General features: G+C 42.0%; 1 protein-coding gene across 1 annotated transcript in view; it reads right to left on the reverse strand.

The window, feature by feature from the left end:
• The window catches only part of MAP2K1 (mitogen-activated protein kinase kinase 1), a 71,175-nt gene that overhangs the window by 12,764 nt on the left and 36,348 nt on the right, over nucleotides 1-22,063 (reverse strand). The window contains exons 2-5 of the mRNA XM_019503956.1: nucleotides 14,839-15,049; nucleotides 11,616-11,762; nucleotides 8,445-8,522; nucleotides 7,885-7,936 (exon numbers count right to left, since the gene is read on the reverse strand). Coding sequence (XP_019359501.1) covers nucleotides 7,885-7,936; nucleotides 8,445-8,522; nucleotides 11,616-11,762; nucleotides 14,839-15,049 — 488 coding nt within the window. The remainder of the gene's footprint in view (nucleotides 1-7,884; nucleotides 7,937-8,444; nucleotides 8,523-11,615; nucleotides 11,763-14,838; nucleotides 15,050-22,063) is intronic.

The following is a 22,063-nucleotide window of genomic DNA, read 5'->3' on the forward strand; positions in this document are numbered from 1 at the left end:
GGAGTGCCTATAGTGATCTTTTTTGGTCTGTTAATAGAGCGTCACTTTTCATTTTCATAAGCCACTGGAGAAACCTCCAACCCCATGCGCATTTTCTTCCACATCTCATTTTAAAATGTCCATAACTCCAAAATATATTCTAGGCAGCTAGCAACATGCTGACTGCGAAGTCTGGCGCCAGTTCACATCACAAGCAGGGTTACCTCAAAGCCGATTCCAACAGAGCACCCCCTGAAACACGGTCCTATCCATAAAAGTTTACACCCAATTCAAGAAGGTGCATAGACCAGTAATGAGAAGATGTGGGATATCTTGTTAAGGTAACTGTTTTTCATTTCTAAAAGGAAACAGATCCACAGCTGGCGCGATCTACACCAGCTGTACTCAACCTCCCAGCCCTGTGGGCCAGATCCCACGGACATGCTCACTCCGTGGGCTGTCCCAGCACACGGTCCATCTGTGGGTGCAACCTGGCACTCCTGCACACCAGAGCCAGCTGTGGAGCAGCCTCACACACAGGTCTATGTCATGCAGCCTGTGGCAGAGCAGTGGTAGCATTAATTGCTCCCAGAAAGCAATTAAATGCTGCCACTATCCCGCCCCCCCGGGGGTTAGAGGACATGGCCCTATGTGCTGTAAACAGCCCACAGGCCAGAGGTTGAGCACCACTGATCCGTACCATTCATCGTTTCTCTTACCCTTAATCGCACCACCTTTCAGAATAACTGTAGTCCTTTTAGGTAAACTCCCAGCATGTAATCTGCCTTAGGCCCAATCAATTTAATTCTCTCTCTCTGAAGTTTTTCCACTTCTACCATATCCTTTTTTTTAAAGAGGAGAATCAGATGCAAAAAACACATTAGTCTAGGTGAGCTAGCAATCCATGAAAGCTTAACATTTTCCATTCCCTTCAGAGAACTGCCTGGAACAATCTTTAACATTTTTCTTTAGAGCTCACACCTAGTTCAGGATTCATTTCTGCACCTCACTAGTTTAAGCTGAGCCTCATGTGCTTCACTTACCTAGCTCCATTTGGGTTCCCTGTGGTTCTTCACTACCTTTGAACAACCTAACTGAAATGGCAAAAACACCACCACCCTCACTTCATTCCCTTCCTCCAGATCAGGATTAGCACTATGCATCTGTGTAACAATAGTGCCTATTAGACAGAGTCCTGCTGTGATAAGTCTCCGGAAAGCATTATACATATCAGATGCCCTAGTGCTAGATTTCAGAGGCACTCTATTATTAAGAAGCTACTCTTTTTTTTTTTTTTTTTTGCGGGGGGTGGGGGTGGGGAGAAAACTGCAGTTTCTCTTCCTGTGCTGTTATCATACTCCTACTTTACGGCCTAACAATTACACTGCAGAGTTTTACACTGACCAGCAGCTGCAGTCAATTATGTTAATGCAAACAGGCAGTGCTGTAGGGCTTTCACTTTCAAAGTATCCATTCAATACCTATTATGTAATTATGCCCTAACTCTCCCCAATGTCTAAAGTAACATACTGATGATACACTATCATTCAATTTAACCAGGCTGTTTCTTGAAAGGATACAGATACAGAATTTAGGCCCATACTATAGATTCCGGTTTTCATTACACCTGAAAATAAATTGCTAAATCACTCCAATACTTTGTTTTCAAATGAGAGGTTAATAGAAGCAGGATGTTATTTGTTCGTTTGTTGGCCTGTTTCCTGACCCTGCATAAAACATTTAGAAAAAAGCAAAGGAAAGGACTGTGTGAAATTCATGACAGCTCAATATAAAATTGACTATATGGGGGGAGGGGGTGTCCAATTAGAAGTGGCAAAAACATTTGACATGCAAAGCTTGCTCTGTATGAAGAAGTGTTATTGGTTGAGCCACTAGTGCTTCTTTCACTTGGTGCAAATACGGGAGGGCTGGAAAACCATAACTTTACCAGGATAAGCTAGCTGCACTAAGAGCACTTTATTAATACAGCCTAGAACAGTAACATTCCCATCCTGCTAAGGTGCTTGCAGCATAGAGCTGGCCTTAGCAATCCCAAGCCATTTAATTTAGATTCTCATTAAGCAACACCCTAGCTCCAAGGCCATAGACACTAGGAATTCTCTGCAAAAGTCCAATTAGGAAAGCCTCAAGGGGAAAAAAAAAAAGTCCACACAGGGTGCATCTACATGCCCTACGTCACTGAAGCAATACGCTAGGTTGCCGTACAATGCACTACGGCAGCATAGCAATCACGCAAGTCTACATGCGATTGGCAGCTACTTTGCAAAGCAGTGACAAAAACTAACCATGCACCACGCGAAGTATCAGTGAAAACTAGCCATGTGCTGGTTACTGCACCATGCTTTAGTACTGACAAAAGCAGGTGTCTGTACTCCTTTTGGAAGTACTAAAGTACGGCAATGTGTAGCTGTGCCCACGGAGTAAGTAAATGCCTTTAGCTTAAAGACAGGTGAAATGCTCTGCTTTAAGCCAGTAGTTGGCAATCTGGGTCCTATGGGCCAGGTCCAGCCCATGAAGCCAACAGATCCAGCTTGCAGAGCTGGGGTGCAGCGAGAGCCTTGCCTGCACCGTATGCTGTGGCTGGGTGGCAAGGATCTTTCACAGGTGACAAAACTGGCAGTAGGGAGAAGCAGCAGTACTGGTGGCAGCCAGGGCCTAGGGCTAGCCCACCTTGGAACCCCGCTGGGCCATTCTGGCCTGCCACTGCAAAACACTGTCCCGTCATCAAAGGCAGTGGTCGGCAAAGTGGAGAAGATTTATTTACATATTCAATCCAGGTTTCCCAGATCCTGTTCCATAAGACATTGCACCATACATTATTTGGTAGGTTTACAACAACTCAGGAGCACTTATGCTGAATTAAGCCAGGTCTTCAGCGTTCAGATAAAAGCATTTTTAGCAAGCTGCATTGGCTGGCAACTTTAAATGCCCCTTTTCCCATAACCAGTGCAAAATTTACCTGGTATTTATTTCTGACCATCAGTAAATTCCCGTAAGACAATGCTACACAGCAGCGGGACATGGAATCAGTAGCTTGCTTATATATGGGAGACTGAGCTGGAGTGCTCCAAAGCAAAAAGCTACTGCATTTTGTGCTATCATACCCATAAGCTCATAATCTATGGCAGAGGGCATATGGCCTGTGGGCTGGATACACCCCACAGACCGGACGGTTTGGAGGCAGAGGGCTTCAACTGTAGGCTTTTTTCAAATGTCACCGCAGGCAGAAGTGCTGGCTGGGGTCAGGGTCCTAGCACTCACCTACTTCTCACCTAAGATGGACCATTCCAGTCCAGCCAGAAAAGGTTTCTGACCACTGGTCTATGCACCCTGGGTGCATTACACTAACACAGCATAAAGTAGGAAACCAGGAAGTTTGGATTTAAGTGGACCTCAAATTCCACTTCTTGACACAAGCATATGACAAATTCTCTTCCCATTGTTACCAGAGGCTTGCAGCATTACCTCCAAGTGAGACACTTTTTTATAAAATCGTTTGAAACACTTGGTTCTGCCTAACATCCGATGTCACTACAATTTCTCTACAGAGAGTGTAAGATATAAAAACTAAATGCATTCCTAACCCCGTAAGAGTACAGCATATCCAGGCTAAACTCAAACACACTTTGTATCCCTCTGGTCAGTCGACTGGAGCAAATGGTATGAGGCTGGTAATGAGTAAACTGTTAAGAATGAACATGTGCTGCCCCGTGTACTTGGAGAAAGTCGTTTTGCTGTGCTGCACTCATTAGCTTTGAGGAGGACTTAGATCAGATGGAGAGTTCCCCACTAGCATTTATCCAATTTCTGCATTGTGAAGCCAGCTCTTCCAGGCCATAATCCCACCACATGGGACAGCTGATCCTACAGTTAAGCTGAATATAGACCAAGTAGGATTTAGTGTTGCAGAGTTTTCAGAACAGAACAATATCACTGCCTTCAGTTCTGCCCAACGTCTTTTACCAGGTTTCTGGTATTTGAATGGAACCAAAGGACTTTCACCCTCCGTGCATTATGGGATGCTCCTTGTTCCATGCGATATGTACACCAGGGTTCAGGCTGGGGAACAAAGGCAGTGACATTTTCAAGCTCTGCCCACAAAACTGATCAGCCACAGTCAAAACAAGAAACATGTGGAATAAGGCCACACTCTCCCAGGACACCTTAATTGCCCCCCCACCCCACGCAATATGAACACACCAATGTACTCTGCTAGACTCTTTGGGTTTTGCTTTCCCTTAGGATTTGACACCTTCGTTCCCCAGTATGGGAGGAAGGACACATAGATAGATGCCCATCTGGATGCTGTTAGGCTCCTCCTTTATTTAAGTTTGGGGAGTTATTACCTACCATCATAGATAGACTTTGCTCACGTCACCAAGTGTGAGCACAGCTTGCCGTGTAGGATTCTGCTGGTCACACGACAAGCAGAGAAATCATTAAGAACACCGATATTCAAAGTTTTACTCTGCGCGCCTACACATACAATTCATACTATTTGGCTTTACTACGCAGTAAATTTACTACCTGCATATGCAGGTAATGAACTGACTGTGCAGGAAGCACATCCTACACTGTGCAGTAGATTAGTCTACTGTGCAGTAAAGTATCTTGTGTAGACACGGCCACTGTGAGGCATCTGAGTTCCCTTCAACATGGGTGGTGGAGGGGCTCACACCCCCAGAGAACGGAAGGGCAAGTTCATACCCCACTTGCCTCCCAGTAACTTGTTCACATACCCACTCTTAGCATTTTCTTTAATACACAAGTTCTGTTCAGAAACTGTTCAATCAGCCCAACAAAGAAAGCTGTTTGAGGCCTGATCCAAAGGATCCCGATGCCAGCAGCAATACCCAGGAGCCTATTTTCTGTTCTATACAGCTTCACAAAGCTTATGTGGCAAGATACAATTCCCACCATGTACTAGCTGTGATTTTTTTTTTAAATCAAGTTTCTCCATTAAAACTGCCCTTCTGCTACTGAGCTTGGTATTTAGCAGCCAGCAGTGAAAGCTGACACCCATTATGTGACACTGGTAGCACAGAGACTCTATAAGACACTGCAAATGAGACTCCATTCTGCTGCAAGAGAAACTTAAACAAGAACAGTGTAGCGGCGCAAGATGCAACAGAAAATTTAAACACTGAATGGCCCACTTAAAGACAGTTTTCCTTTCCAGAAGGATCTCCCAAACCCTTCTGAAAGTGTTGCCTGATACCTCCATCAGTGTAGAGGCCAACTAGCGTAGCTCAGCCTGGATTCAGCTCAAACAAAAAGTTACCTACAGAGCCACTAATATCAAAGCAGTTCTTGGTTTCTCAAGCTGTGTATATTTATAAGATCTAAAAGGATCACCACCAGAGGCATGGCTGGATTATTCTTTTTACAACAACTAAATCAAAATGTGGCCAAGAAAACCAAAAAGCAAAACAAACCTTAAAAAATTGTCTTCCAAAAAAAGTTAGCACCATCAGAGAGAGAAAAAAGAAAACACTAAACCCAAATTATTGGTTGTATATTTGACGTTTAAATTTAGCACTGGTATAAGAGGATGCAAGTGCAGTGACTTCAAAGGAGTTATACTATGGTTGAATAAGACAGCAGGTATGCAGTTACCATATCTTTGGTCTGCTCCAGAAAAGATGGTCTCTTTAAAAAACAGAAAAATCTGTTACAGGCAGAAATCCATATGAAGCCACCTTCCTGTGGTCCTTCAGTGAAGACATAGGTATGATTATTAGGAAGACCAAAGAAGAACATGTAATAGCATAGTGTATTTTAGCATGTGGGAAGCAATTCTTGACACTATCATGCCTCTGAATTCCTGTGAATCCTTCCTGGTCTGTTTAACAACCCCAGACTCAATCACATATCAGGTGACTTGTCTGATGAATAAACTATTTTTAAAGCTGAATGGTTGTGGAGTCCTAAATGATACAAGAGTTGCTGAACAGTCAGGACTGTTTAATAAATATTTTGTGATTGCTGCATTAAGCTAGACCACTCACTCAGAGCAAATGAAGGTGGGAAGCATTCTGCCTACTCAACATTAGGAATGACTGAAAGTTCTCCTCTTCCCTCATCAAGTCCCACTTCTGATTTTGTAGGCTATTCAGAAGATAAATAAAATGGCTAGATTTAAAAAGGATAAAGGTAACAGATGCACACACTAAAAAGGAGGCCTGAGTAGGTATTTGCCCCACAGCAAAGTCTAGCTAAAGGCTTGAGTTTGTACAGAACTATAATGGTGTTGCTGCTCCTTCTTTCTTTCTTACAATTTGACAGTAAGCCATGCTGTTAAAAGAGAAGAGAAAAGAAAACCACACAAACTGGGTAAGAAGTGTAAAAGCACCGTACTTCTGCATAGTAATAAGGAGCATGTGAATGTCTGAAATATCTGCTAAAATCCTGCATCTTTTAATTTAAGAAGAAATTGTAGCCTTAGTGGTAATAATGGAAGTTTAATGGAATTATAGTCAGAATTTTGTACCTTGAACTACTTCAAAGCTTTTAGCCAAGACAGCTAATAGATCTGCTGCTACCAGAGGAGCAGCCATAACAATTAAAGAAGAAGTCACAGCTACCATTTCAAAATGTGTTTTAACAGTTCTCCTCATGAAGCAAGAGAACGCAAAGATAGCACCACAGAAACCCGCCTCACAGGTATCTCACGTTAAACGGCTTCTGCATTTCTCAAAAAATTCCCTAACCAGCAACTAGGAAACACAAGCCACGTGCAAAGCTTTGTCCCAGACTGAGACCGTTCTTGTGAGAAATGCTGCTATTTCAAAAGAAACCTGCCACAGCTAGCACATTGGGCAGCAGTCCTCAGCAAGCATTGTGACGCTGCCCGCATAGGTTCTGCTCGTTAAAACTCACTAAACTTCCTGGGTCTGCATGGACTGTTAAACGGTCTCATGGACAACAATGTTGCCTGCAAACCTTGAGATGGGGACCACTGATGGAGCAGAATACATCTTCACTGTGGAGTTTGTTCAGGTGACAGATAAATCAGGCAGGGGGGCCTAGGTTAGCCTAGCTCAAATGCAAGCATCCTCTCTGCAAAGCTCTACCCCAACGACTGTGTGTTTAAACCTGAAGCAGACAGAAAAGCTTGCTATGAAGGTTTAAAGTGGACTGAAATGCTACTGTTCGAAGGAAACTCGCCACAACTAGTGCACTGGGCAGTGGTTCTCAGCAAGCATCACCCATGGGCAGCATCAAAAAAAAAAAAAAAAAGTGTACCTGGAAAAATCAAGTTACAGTGAACTGTACAACTAGAAACCAGTTCCCAATCAGTGACTGTTGGGAACAGTTCAAAGGTAACATGTGTCCATACCCAGTCTCTTCACTGTTTCCACACTTGCTCCCATACCTCTGCGAACATATTCCGTAGTTTTTTGTGCTGAGCCAATCTAGACTTCTTTTGTATCATGGCTTAGTCTGTTCTTCAGGAGGGGGATTATGGGAACAAACTGGAGGACTATTAAGAAGTAAGCAATTCAATCTGCCTTAATTGCAAAGCAGGCAGGTTCCTGTCAGAGTTAAACGTGAAGCTCATTCTTTAACTAATACCCCCAGGTGTTAAGATAGGACAGCCATAAAGCATCATAAAACTCTGTTAAGTGACTTGTACATGTGGATGGCAAAAGGTTTGGGCTAAACCTGCAGTGGAGAGCTCTGATTAGCTATGCAGTAAAGACAGGCCCACAGAAATTGCAAGAGCAACCAAGATTAATGGTTATAAAAAGAGGGTCAGGGAAAAATGTACAAGACCAAAAAAGGGTGGTGGGGGGAGAAAGACCCAATGCAGGAAAAAATATCAATTCTAATTGAGTTAAAATGTAAGAAAAAAAAGAAACCAGGAATAAAGCATCCTCTTACCTCTATGCATTATCTTATGTTTTTCCCTCAAATATGTGAGACCTTTTATTACCTAGAAGCAAGTAAATTGAAAAATGTCAGAGTTTCCAAACCAGAAGAAATGAAAAATGGAGTTTCTTCTCCACAAGGATTCCAGAAGCGGCATCTATACTCAGAAGTTCATGGTAGAAATCCAGAGAGAAAGCAATTAGGCAATGCTCTCAAATTTACTTTCCCACTTGCAGTAAAAGATAGCATCAGAAAACCCCTTCCAGACATTTCATGGACATGGCCTACAGCAACACAGATATTTAAAACAATTACATTCAAACGATTTTCATAACTAAGTTGATTCAGGCATCTAAGAAGCGGAAAACCAAAGGAAACACCCAAATGGAACATGCAAAATCCATTAAATGCTCTTGGGTACAAAGTAATGACATATATGCAAGAACATCTACTATTTGCCACTCCGTAAACATCCAACCCAGCTCCTTTTGCCTTCTGGATTTGGCATTATTCTAGCATTATTATAGAATAATATAGACCCACTTTCCAGAGGAAATTACAATTCTACTTACAGCAATGCTAACTTTGCCCAAAATCTGCTCAGGAATTCTTCCTGCTTTTTTCAGCACTTGATCCAAGGATCCACCATCCTAATAATAAACATTTCCATATTAAAACGTTAAACCAAATCTATCCAAACACTTTACACAGGATTCTTTTTTCAGGAAGGATGTCTCTTTGCAAAGAATATACTGTTTCCCATTGCTTTATACTGCAGTGGTGTATTTCTGAAAGAAGTGAAGCTATTCACAATTAAAAAAAAGTCTTTAATAAGCATATCTTCTTGGGTGAACCATTGAGCCACTAACTTAACCAGTCCTCTGATCCTGTACTAGCTACAACGTCTTGGCCAATTCTTGTTCTGGAGGATTGTCTGATTAGTCACTAACTAAGCACTGGGCATGCAGTTAGCTTCCTAAGTTCCTGAGTCATATTCAGATACTTGTTAACTGCCTGTCCTCAATATGGGCAGGATATATTTGTATATTGTGAGCTGCAAAAGCCCAGGTAAAGGCAGCACCAGTCCTTACAATCAATGACCAAGGTAAAATATAGTACCCTGGTCCGACAGACAAGTATCCTATATAACAGTGCCAATCAGCACTTATAGTCATAGCGGTGGCAAGCCATATAAAAGTCTGAAGGCAGGCAGAAGGTAGGTCAGGGTGGCATCTTACACTAGCTGGTTTAAAGAGGCATGAGCTTTCATACACAACTTATGCTATCTGACTGGTTCATGCTGTCTGTTGAAATCTGATGAAGTAGGCTGTTACCTATGAAAGCTTATGCCTCTCTGAATCAGCTAGTCTCTAAAAGGAGCCAACCTGCCCTACCTTATGCAACAGCACTTTGGCTTTCACTGGTCCTACCCATAACCTAATCCTGTAAAATGCCCTGGATGTGAGGATACCGGTATGTCAGTCACACCACCAAATGGGGAGAAGGGGACATTTGGCTTCCAAGACTTACAGCTGGCTCGAACAAAAAGTAAAATATATTTAAAACAGAGTTGCTAAACAGACAGGGTTATTAATCTTACCACTCTTAAGCAAGTTAGACACATGCACAGAATTTAAATATATACCCCTGTTGCTAAGAGCTTCAGAGAAGAAAAACTTTGTAAATGGTATTTATTTTTAGCAGCTGATTATAATTTAATACAACAGTAACCTTGTGCCAATGTTCATGAACAGAAGCTACATAACAAAAGTGCGAGGTAAAAAGAACTTTCTTAAAATTAAAAGCAATATCCAAAGACTTGGCTGACAATTTTACTGTTGCAGCTTTCCTCAAATCATGACCCAACTTGTGACGGTTTTTCTGCTATTTTAACCCAGCACTGGGAAATATTCAGTCGCTGTTTATACTTCTAATGTAACCTGCAGTTATGACCCTTTATGCCGAGATCCTTTAATTCTTTACTGCCTGCATACCCCACCCCATATTGGCCTTGCCATGACTTTGCCAATGATCAGCATTTGCCGAACAAGCCTAGAACAACTTTCGATACTTTCTAGTCCTCTGGAACCTGCTCAGTGTCCAGGATTAGTTAAAAATTAACATGACTAGTTCAGAGAGCTCCTGAGGTGTGGTTCCTTCCTACCCTGCTTGGAAAGAAGTAATACAAATAGATTCATGTAATTGTAAGTATACATACCATCCCGATTCTTAACAGCTAGAGGACAGGAATATTTATTAATTACATTTTTATTTTCTGCATTATGATTGAGTTTCATCACCCTGGTTTACTGTCAAAACTACATGACTGGCAGGACTGTTCATTCCCAATATATTTAAGTAATTTATCTTTAACACTACTGACCATATATTTTTTACTGATACTTTTCCTATTTCCCCAATTCATTCTCTGTATTTTCTAACAATGTTTGAAACTCACTGCTATCAGATTTTTCATGTTTCCATTTGTATATGTATTTGGTAACAAATCAAAAACCAATCCTCCCTTCCTGCTCCCTCCCAGACAAACTGGTCTTATCCAGGATGGTTTTGAAGAAAAGCACAGTGATTTTAGGCATCTAACAAAGCATTCCTAAAAACTATGCTCAATTATCATTCACATCTTTAAATATTTCCCCCTCTCAGTTTTACTCAATCATTTCCAGCTTAAGGAAAGTAGCCTTTTTAAAGTCCCCAAGTATATCTATTATTTCAGAGCATCATATTGTTTGCATCAAATATATAGTCTATCATCGTCATTTGCACCAACATAGCTACCGATTTTTCCCTAAAGATTTCCTTTCACATTGTTAAAATTAAAATCACATATAATATCCACAGAAAATGAAGATGACTTCTTTTCATATACATAATTCTGTGGGGGAAAAAAACGGAGTTATTGCACAGATGTGATATATTTTAAATGTTTCAAAGCTTCCTCTACCTGAAAAGAAAGGGAGGGTTTTGTCTGACCTTTAATCACAAAAAAATTGCTCTAATCACTGCGTTCCATATGGCTAGATAAATGCTGGCAGATGTCAAGCATAATGTGTACTTTTCTATTAAAATGATCAGTTAAAAATAATGCTGCTTTAACAAAAAAAAATAAAATACAGTTGCATAATATCCTTCCAGTTTTGCCAGTTTTTTTTTTTTTTATATATATTCTTCTTTAATTTCTGTGTTTTTTCTAGAATTTCAGATAAGGTGAAAGAAGGGGGGTGTCTACAGCTAAAACCCACCATTGGGGTCAGGGCTCAGATGTTTTTAACACGCTGCCAAGAAAACCATCTCAGAATAGGTGGTGTTCACACAGTAAGACGTCTGTGCCCTTTTTACAGCAGTGCTCATAGGAAGGTTACTACTGATGTGGATGCACCCAATATAGCTGCAGCTGTAAGGAAACTTATTTTTTCTATGGCAGATAAAGTCAAAGTACGACATACTGCTTAAGAGCAATTCCTCCAAATAGTTAAATTACATGTTGGCTAGCAATAAAAATGGTACTGACAACATACATTTACAGACTACAGATGGGGAAAATAGGAGTTTATTGGCCTCTTAAGATACAGAGGAACAGTCCCCAGAGAAGAAGGGGGCAAAAAAGTGTGCAAGAAAAAAAGAACAGGAATTCCATTAGCAAAGGCAGGAAAAAAGTGTCAGTTGGATTTTGTATTAACACTGGTCTGGTAACTTCAAATACACACGTACATTTGTGTACCTACCATGTGTTCCATGCAAATGCTGATTTCTCCATCACTGTAAAAAGCTCCATAGAAGCCCACTATATACGGAGAGTTACATTCATGCAGAACTTGCAGCTCACGAATGATTTGGTTCCGAATAGCTGGTTTGATTTCTAGGTGAATTAACTGTAAAATAAACAGTTTTTTCTTCTTCAGTGGCAATGGCCTTTACAATCAAGGCAAAAAATAATTTTGAAATGCACACAAAACACCACAAGATCTGCATACATCACTATTGTCAACATCTCAACCATTATGTGAACGGAAAGCCTCCAAGAATAGGTTGATCTCTATGCTCACCTTGTTGCTAATTCTCTATTAGAGTGCCAGTTGCAAAATGTTGTCTTGCTATGTGAACACCAGGCCACTAGAAACTGAACAATTACAATACAATGCTTTCAGTAACTAAGTCCATCTTCATTATTTTACTGAAGGCATGTAAAGTTAAGCTGCTTTAAGGTTCACACTTTTGTTCAAACGAGCAAACTTTTTTCTTTCTGTATTTTTATCCATCTTTGTCACAATTCACCCGGGACGGATGGTGTATGTTCTTGTAGATCTCACTAATACCGACTGCTCATGCGTGTTCACAGTCAAGTCACCCAGAACCGAGCACCTCTGTTCTAGATCCACAAAGAATAATCACCACTTTGTTGGCAGTATGCTGGAGGCATTTTCTCCTCAATTTAAAAACAATCAAAAAAAAAAAGTCTATATTAACAGAAAAGCAAGTTAAGTTTTCCAACCTGAAATAATGACTAGAATATTGTTCTTTTGATAAAAAATGAGACTGTAATTAAGACAAGTACATCGAAGTATTAAAACCGGCTACTCATTGTTTTCTGACAACTGCAGTTGTAGAGAACCATTAATTACAGCATGAAAGGATAGCTGATGTTTGGTATTTATGCTTTGGATTTTGCTCTCATCTTTTTGTGAAATTCTTCAGTAAGAACATTTTACTTGGATGCATTATTTATTGATTTTATTTAGTTACTGTTGATGGGCCTACTTAAAACTACTTAAGACCATCTGGACTGAAGAAAATCAACAACTGAAATTTAAAAAGGGAACATGTCACAAGGCCTACTGACTAGCAAGCAGCTGCAGAAAGATGTCTGCCCAGATGTTTGCAAAGCAATGTCCCAAGCATGTTCAGTGAAAAACAAACTCCAGTTAAGCCTCAGGCATTTTTATTAAAAACATCATTTAACCACACGAATCCATTTCTTAATGGAAACTATAAAGTTATTACTTCAGTAGACTAGGCTTTCCTAGAGGCAGGATAAGGTGGGTTTCTTTCTTTCATAAATGGGCAGATCTGGGGGAAAAGTCTATAGAGAAGAGTCCTACTGAGTTCATTGAAGAAAAGCTGTAGCTCAGTAAACAAACACCATCTCTTACATGATATTAAGTCAATTAAACTTCAAAATTACAAATATACTGAGCTGTAGTTTCCTGTAAGTGTCACAACGTGGGCAGGGGGGAGGAGGGAACAATCCCATGCAAGAGACCTTCACCATCTATACCCTTTATCTCCCACCACTCAAAAACAGCCAGCTCTCCTGGTTTCACACAAATTTGACAGTAAAGCATCAAATAGGAGAGTCATCACTGAAGACGGCCGATAAGAAGGCATGTATTATTCTCATTTTTATCAAAGTTCACAGGAAGAAAAAGTGGTATTTTCTTCAAAACTGTCTAAGGAAAAAAAATTAAAAATATTTTTTCAGTTCTCAGCAAAAAACTTGTAACATTTCCAGTCAAAAGGTAAAAAGCTTAGCTTGGGAAATTCCACGGTACTTCACAGGATTCAGAATTTGAAGGTCTGGTGCCCCCATTCTCCTCTGTAGGCTGGTGGCCCTGGCGGGACTACATTTCCCACGATGCACCTGGACATCTCGTCTTGCTGAAGCACCACCATACCTTAAGATAGTTAGCCAGGTTAGCCTGAAGTCAGGCAGAAGGCAGGACAGGGTATTACCTTAGAGACTAACTTGTTTAGGGAGGCATAAGCTTTCACAGGCAACTCTACTGTTTCATTGCATCTGACGAAGTCGGCTGTAGCTTACAAAACCTATGCTGCCCTGCACTAGCTGGTCTCTAAGGTGCCACCCCATCCTGCCATCGCTCAAAGTATTGAAGTAGTCTGAGTAGGGAAACCAACCCACAGGGAGCAGAAGCACAAGGTACTTGCACAATAATTTTCATGAGGCACCACAAACGCATCCCCCTCCACCCCCCTCCCATTTTTGTTTGGGGAGGAGGGGTCCTCAAATGAAAATGGTGCTTAGTTTCTCAAGGTTCACATTTTTCAATTAAATAAAGTTTCCATATAGGACAGCCCCTCACAAGAAATACTAGGCAAAATCCTAATTTTTCAGTTGAAAAACATTTGAGGGGCGGTTTTTAAACAGCCCTGTTACCTCTTCTTACAAATGTAGCCATTTGGTAGGGTGCTAACAAACAAAATTATTAAATTATATTTCTGATAAAGGCACCAAGTCATGGGCTTTGTTTTGCTTTAGCTTCAGGGCAATCTTCTTGTACAGCCGGAAAAACTTTATGGGAGGACAAGTGTGTAGTGAAAGGGCTCTTTCTGCAAGGCACTGAAGGAGCAGAGGGAAGAAAGCAGATCCATTAACGTTTTTCACTCCTACAGTACGGATCTCGATACTGCAGTAGAAACCAAAAAGTAGGCCCATTTCTATACTACAGGACTGTGGAGGAAGTGTTTAGGGCAGAATCTCTTGCTACTCCTCCAGCCCCAAGATATTTCCATCCTTAACCCCCCCCCACCCACATTCATGCTTTGTAATTTGTTATAAGTATTGCGTGTTAATACTGAGGTCTTGTTATGCATTTAGCCACAGAAGACAATATTTTGGCCAGAAGTAAAATACAACATACATCCCAAAAATACAGAAAGATAAAACATTGGAATGGATTACTTGGCCTTTCACTGGTAACCCAAGGAATATACGCCACCTCTGCAGGCTGGATAAGTGAGAGGTAAAGAAATTTAACCTTTCCTGTTTTTAGAAGGCATTTTCAATTGCCCTCAAAGTAGATTCTCAATGTCACTTTTTGATGGGTGTAAGGGTTGCAATTCAATTGAATTAATTCAACATATTTATTTAAAAAAAAAAAAAAGCTTTGAAAAGGCATTGTTAAAGGCTCCTACAGTCCCCAAGGCTCTCACCTTTCTTGCCATAATGAGGCCAGAAGGTTTGTGAGATACTTTGAAGACCACACCTCCATTTCCTGCTCCCAGCTCACTGATCTTCTCAAAATCGTCATCCTTCAACTCCCCAACTTTCTGCTTCTGGGTAAGGAAAGCTTCAAGACGTTTGCGTTGCTGTTCATCCAACTCCAACTCCTCCAACTTCTTCTGAAGTGCTTCTAAATTTGTCCTGTACAGCACAGAGAGAAAGAGCACTAAGTTGATTATTAAAGCTTTCAGAGGGGGAAAGAAATACACCACTTTGTGTGGCCCTGAATCTCTGTAGTTACATCATCATCTAGGCTCGGGCCATGTTCTCCAGCATGCACACCACACAACCATGTCCTTCCTATATGGAAGTAGCAACATATTTTAAGTTGTATTCTAAAACAAATAATATAAAACAGGAAGATAAATGTATTGCTTTGCCATCTTTGAGGCATTGGCCCAAAATTGTGTCTGATGTAATTTCATTACCACTGAGTGGGCTCAGTGATTCAGCACTGCTGATCAATGATTTGATGAATCACACCTCAGCACAAACTATTCTGGGATTCAGATGTTAAGAGGAGGTGCTTTGCAACTTCATGAGAATTTGTCTAAAATATTTTAGCCCCCAATCTTCATGTGTGATTATGTAACTGACAAACCATTTAAAAACCTAACACATGGCTTCTAATGAAAATAAAGCATTGACTCTAAAATAGAGTAATTAAATCATTCAAAACATGCATAAGAGAAGAAAGAAACTTAACATGTGCAGTATGGGAATAAAATTGTGTTCGTTTCAACAGAACCCAGTCAAAAAGGTTTAAATTCCACTTGTTCTTGTGGTCAGCTACACATCACCAGTTTGATTTGCAGGGTCAGCTTCTCAGTTAAGAGCGGGGGAGAAAAGTAATTATTTGTACCAAGTCTTAACAGGATGTCACATCTGAACAAAACAGTATATCCAGACAGGCATCCATTCAAATATACAGACTCCTGCTTCCAATAACAACCACAACAGCTGCATCAGCAAGCTTCTAAGGCCTCCAAACTTGCTTAGCCAAATTATAAAGTACTTCTCAACGTACAACCACAATGGACTAGGTGCTGCTGGCTAAGCACTCCAGGAACCGGCTCCCAGTTGTATAGAGTAAGGGTGGCCAACCTGAGGCACAAGTGCCACAAACAGCACAGCCATCCTTGGTGTGCTGCATATGGCAGACTGGAGAGGAGACCGGCAGCACGACAGCAGCTAGGGCAGGAAGCCAGCAGGGAGCACACAGCAGGGAGAAGGCGGCAAAACAGCAGATCAGGCAGAGGAAGGAGATCGGATTGGCACTTGGGGAGGGAGCCTCTTGTGGGCTCAGATCAAGTGATAAAGAGATTAGTCCTCACTGCCTTACAGCATACACCACAGGTCCCTTGTTAAAAATCCTTCCTAGTGAAAGAGAAGGATAAAAGCCTACAAAGCCATCACCAAATATTAGTTCATCTCGAGCAGGTCCAGGGAGGTGATCCTCCCCCTCTATGCAGCACTGGTCAGGCCGCAGCTGGAGTACTGCGTCCAGTTCTGGGCGCCGCACTTCAAGAGGGATGTGGACAGCATGGAGAGGGTCCAGAGGATGCCACTCGCATGATCAGGGGACAGCAGGGCAGGCCCTATGAGGAGAGGCGACAGGACCTGAACCTGTTCAGCCTCCACAAGAGAAGGCTGAGGGGGATCTAGGGGCCTGTTACAAACTAGTCAGAGGGGACCAGCAGGCACTGGGGGAGTCCCTGTTCCCCCGAGCACTGCCAGGAGTGACCAGGAATAACGGTCACAAGCTGGCAGGGGGGAGATTCAGACTAGACATCAGGAGGTGTTACTTCACGGTCAGGGCGGCTAGGGTCTGGAACCAACTTCCAAAGGGAGGTGGTGCAGGCTCCTACCCTGGGGGGCTTCAAGAGGAGGTTAGATGAACACCTTGCTGGGGGTCGTTTGACCCCAGTACTCTTTCCTGCCACGGCAGGGGGTCGGATTTGATCTGCTCAGGTCCCTTCCAACCCTAGAGACTATATCGTTTACTTTCAAAACCATACCCTAGAGAAGAATGCACTTTATGTTCCTAGCAAAATGCCAACAAATTGCTGGGCTGAGAGAAAGATTCTTCAAATAACATTGACAAGCGATCCTAATCTAGCAACAGGAAGCATCAGACTTGTGACTTTCCCTATGTTACTTCTGAAGACTTGTCCCCAAGGACAAAGACAGTTCCTAAAAGCCCACTCCTTGCTTCCACAGCAGACATGGAATTAACATCAACGAGGTGTAAGCAGCTCCAAGTAAGAGCCCCTTTCTGAGAAAATGCAATTCAACCATCAAAAACCTCAAAAACAAAGCAAAAAACCCCCAAAAAACTGAAAGGGTCTAACACTTCTAAGTCTTAATAGCCCTTCTCCAAACCAGGGTCAATCTGAAGGTTTGAATACCACTATATTCCTATACAAGTTAGCAGTTTAAGCAGCCAAGTGAAACAAGGCACAATCAAGGCAAGCTTAATTATAAGCTCTCTCTTTATTAGGTAGACTGCATATAGAATATGAAGGTTTTTATTCAGTACTGATTTCTGTCCTCTTTTGCAATTAATTGAAAATGTTTCAGCCCAGCCAACAAATTAGTTCATCCTCCCTTATCCACAGGCTGTTAAACATATAATTTTCCTTGCTTATCAAAAAGTATCAGATGCATACAAACAACTGACTCTGGACAAGGGAATTGGTGAGGCTCTGCTCACCAAGGTGGCCCTGGGGGTCACAAGAAATAATGGCCATAAGCTAGCAGAGAGCAGATTTAGACTAGACATTAGGAGTTACTTCTTCACAGTTACAGTGACCAAGGTCTGGAACAGGCTCCCAAGGGAGGTGGTGCCCTCCCCTACCCTGGGGGTCTAAGAGGGGTTTGGATGGGTCTCTGGCTGGGGTCATCTGAACCCAGCACTCTTTCCTGCCTATGCAGGGGGTCAGACTCAATGATCTCAGCCACAAGACAAGGCTGAGGGGGGATCTTGTGGCCTGTTACAAACTGGTCGGGGGGGAGAGATCAGCAGGCATTGGGGGAGTCACTGTTCCCCCGAGCACAGCCAGGAGTGACCAGGAACAACGGTCACAAGCTAGCAAAGGGTAGATTTAGGTTAGACATCAGAAGGCGCGACTTCACGGTCAGAGCGGCTAGGGTCTGGAACCAACTTCCAAGGGAGGTGGTGCAGGGTCCTACCCTGGGGGTTTTTAAGAAGAGGTTAGATGAACACCTTGCTGGGGTCATTTGACCCCAGTACTCTTTCCTGCCATGGCAGGGGGTCGGACTAGATGATCTTCTCAGGTCCCTTCCGACCCTAGAAACTATGAAACTAGGTCCCTTCTGACCCTAACATCTATGAATCTATGAAAGTGTAATTTTGCAAGACTCCTCAATCCTACAGGCTTGTTTACATGGTAAAGTTTGCCAGCATAACTATAATCATGAAAGAGTCAGCTCACTATGCTAGAACAGGTCCCTGTGTGAATGCTCTAGTGAAGATTAAAAGCCATTTTATTCCAATACAATTACCCCACTTCCAAATCACTCTATGTATACCAAAATAAGGTCACTTTTCTTGGAATCATGGAAAGTTAGGGATGGAAAGGGCCTCAGGAGGTCACATCTAGTCCAACCCCCTGCTCAAAGCAGGACCAGCCCCAACTACATCATCCCAGTCCACACAGGTCTTAAAAACCTCCAAGGATGGAGTCTACAACTTCTCTGGGTGACCTGTTCCAGTGGCTTACTACCCTCCTTGTGAGGAAGTTCTTCCCAATATCTAACCTTAACTTCCCTTGCTGCAGCCTGAGCCTATTGCTCCTTGTTCGTGCATCTTCCCTCAACTGAGAACAGTCCAGCTCCATCCTCTTTTGAACCCCTTCAAGTACTTGAAGCTTGCTGTCATGTCTCCCTCCCCTACTTCTCTTCTCCAGACCCAATAAGCCCAGTTCCCTCAGCTTCTCCTCACAAGTCATGTCCCCCAACCCCCTAACCATTTTTGCTGCCCTCCACTGGACTCTCTTCAATTTGTCCACATCTTTTCTGTAGTGGGGGGCCCAAAACTGGACACAGGACTCCAGATGTGGCCTCACCAGTGCTGAATGGAGAGGAATAATCACTTCTCGCAACCTGTTCACAATACAGCCCAGGACGCTGTCAGCCTTTTTCACAACAAGGACACTGCTAGCTCATATTGAGCTTATTGTCCACTGCAGCCCCCAGGTCCTCTTCTGAAGAGCTGCTGCTTAGCCAGTTGGTTCCCAGCCTGTCCCGGTGCAGGGGACTTTGCACTTGTCCTTACCAAGCCTCATCAGATTTCTTGTGGTCTAATCCTCCCATTTGTCTAGGTCTCTCTTAATCCTAGCCCTACCCCCCAGCATATTAACTACAAAGCCTCTGGAGACAGCTTGGGGTGGGCAAGCAGGAAGCCAGCCCTGGATGCCTGTACTTTCAAAGTGTATGCATCACTACATGCAATAGAGATACATGACAAAGCAATGGTAAGTGTATTGTTTCCCCTGCTCCCCTTCCCCCATAGTTTACTCCTGCTTCAAGAAAGAACCACATACTCAAGTCTGTTCTCTTATTGCTAAGCTTTTGATTATAGTGCTTGGCCATTTGACTAACCTATAAGTTACAAACACTTCAAAAGGCCCGAGACACTCTGGCTTGGTAAACAGACATAAGAAGAGCGTTAGTATATTTTCTTTGAAAATATGAGCTGCCTGTTCCGGTGTTTACATTTTTGGGTCAGGTGCAGAAACTGCTCACACCATTACTTAAGTGTTTATAGTAAGGTAATAAAAAAAGTACTTAACACACTTTGGGGAGGAGTTGAGTAGCCCACAGTGGCAAAAGAACAGGTTAAGAGACTGTTAAGAAAACCTGGACACGTACAAGTCCACAGGGCTGTCTACAATGCAACTGAGGGTGCTGAAGGAGTTGGCCAATGCAATTGTAGAGCCACTGGCCATCATCTTTGAAAATTCATGGTGATTGGGGAAGGCCCTGGATGATTGAGAAAGGGCAAATATAGTGCCCATCTTTAAGAAAGGGAAGAAGGATTCAGGAAACTACAGACTGGTCAGCCTTGCCTCAGTCCCCAGAAAAAAAAAAAAAAAAAAATCATGGAGCAGGTTCTCAAGGAATGCATTTCTAAACACTTGGAGGAGATGATCATTAGGAACAGTCAGCATGGATCCACCAAGGACAAGTCATTCCTGACAAACCTGATTGTCTTCTGTGATGAGATAACTGCCTCTGGATGCAGAGAACAGTGGATGCAGTATAACCTTGACTTCAGCAAGGCTTTTGATACAGTCTCCCACAGCATTCTTGCAAACAAGGTAAGGAAGTACGGGCTGGATGAATGGACTCCATAAGGCGAATAGAAAACTGACTGGATCGTCAAGCTCAGAGGGTAGTAATCAATGACTCAATGTCTAGCATCAAGTGGATACCAGACACTGCATACATGCAGACAGAGAGAGTCTCTAACCGATTAGAAAAATAGTCCATTAAGATGTGGACTGATCTTAACTGATGTGACCTTCCTACATGAAGGCATCAATTTCCTGTTACATTCAAGAGGCTAGATTTTCAAAAAAGAGCTTAAGGCAAGTTTGGCAAGTGTTCAGCACCCACAATTAAGGCCTTCCTTTCAACAGAGTTCAGATCTTGTTTAAAACACCTAGGGCAGGATTTTTAAATACTGTACACCAAGGTAGCATAGAAGCACAAGCTCCACTGTGATTCAGTGGATCTCTGTGTTCCTAAATCACTTTTCCACTTCCGAAAATCATGCCCATAAATAAAACAGGCAGATTGTTTTAAGGAAGTTCAGCACTCAATAGCTCCCACAGTGATATTTATATGCAGGTTTTCATAACAGATTAGTACCCACCACACTGGCCTCCAATTTTGGTTCCTGTGTGGGAGCTGAAGTCTTTAGCATCTCCTGATAATACCAGATTTTCAAAATTCTTTTGGAAATCCTTTCTATGAGCTACTTGCTATGAAGGTGGGTAAAATCCATGTCTTAATTTACAAACACTGAGGTGGAATTATATTTGCTAACAAGACACCAGCTATAAACCTGTTATGTTAGGGGCTGTTGTAAACAGAGCCAAGAAAATGTACCAAGGCAACTCAGGGAACTAGAACTATAAAAACTTAGTGTGAAATTAATTTTCACTACCCTTTTTCCTCTGCAGAAGAGAGACTCCCTGGATTTAGCCAGCCAAGAGAGAGACGTCTGAACGTGTGATCCAAAGCAAACAAGTACTCTCGAGAGTTCATGCATGCTTGTGCTGCCAAACCCAAAGTAGTTTGGTTACATAACAGTTTAAGTAATGGAGCCCTCTTGCTTCCCTACCTTTTAATGTGTTTGTGTTAAACCCCGTTTTATTTTATGATGTTCCTCATTTTCAGCAAGCTTGACTTTTGCTTAAGAAAGCCAAAAATGAACATTTGGACTGCTGACAGGTATAATATGAGCCAATGCTTTGTTGAAACATTCTTCATTAACAGATTTTAAAGTGCTTTCAAAAGGTAAATAAGTAGTAGCCTCATGATTCTGACAGTGATTAAAATTTCTCTACTTGTCTAATGTGTGGTTATGGGCATCAAAATTAACATAACTCAAGCTACTTTGGTTCTATATCATCTATCTATTCAGGATCATGTATATTTGTGTGACAAAAGCTATTGCTTTTACTTGTTAACACAGCAGAACTAATAGAGATCTGAGAGCAAGAGGGAGATTCTTTCTGGGTTCTACAAAAATCAGAATTGTTCACCAAGTTCTGACTGCAGAGCCTATTAGAAATATTGATATGCAAGGTAAGGAAAAATTAGTTTTATTTTCAGATCCTAGCTTGAGTTTGCAGGACTAGAAGGGACATCTTTTTAATTGTAAACTGAGCACATTTTGAAGACAAGTCACTGCGAAAAAAAAAAATGAAATCCAATCAAGCCATTTTCAGAGTCACTATTCAGAATATAACTGCAACGCAAGTGACATGTCCAGTAACTAAGAGACAGCAGATTCAGGTATAGAACTCAAATCCCCATGTTCCTGGTCCTTTACTTCAAGCACTAGATACTACACCTTTCAATTTTAACTCAGCCTAAAATTGTTTTGGACACCTGTGTGTCTTA

Source organism: Gavialis gangeticus, unplaced genomic scaffold (genome assembly GCF_001723915.1).
Source record: "Gavialis gangeticus isolate Ggan-Ray unplaced genomic scaffold, GavGan_comp1, whole genome shotgun sequence".
Lineage (NCBI taxonomy): Eukaryota > Metazoa > Chordata > Crocodylia > Gavialidae > Gavialis > Gavialis gangeticus.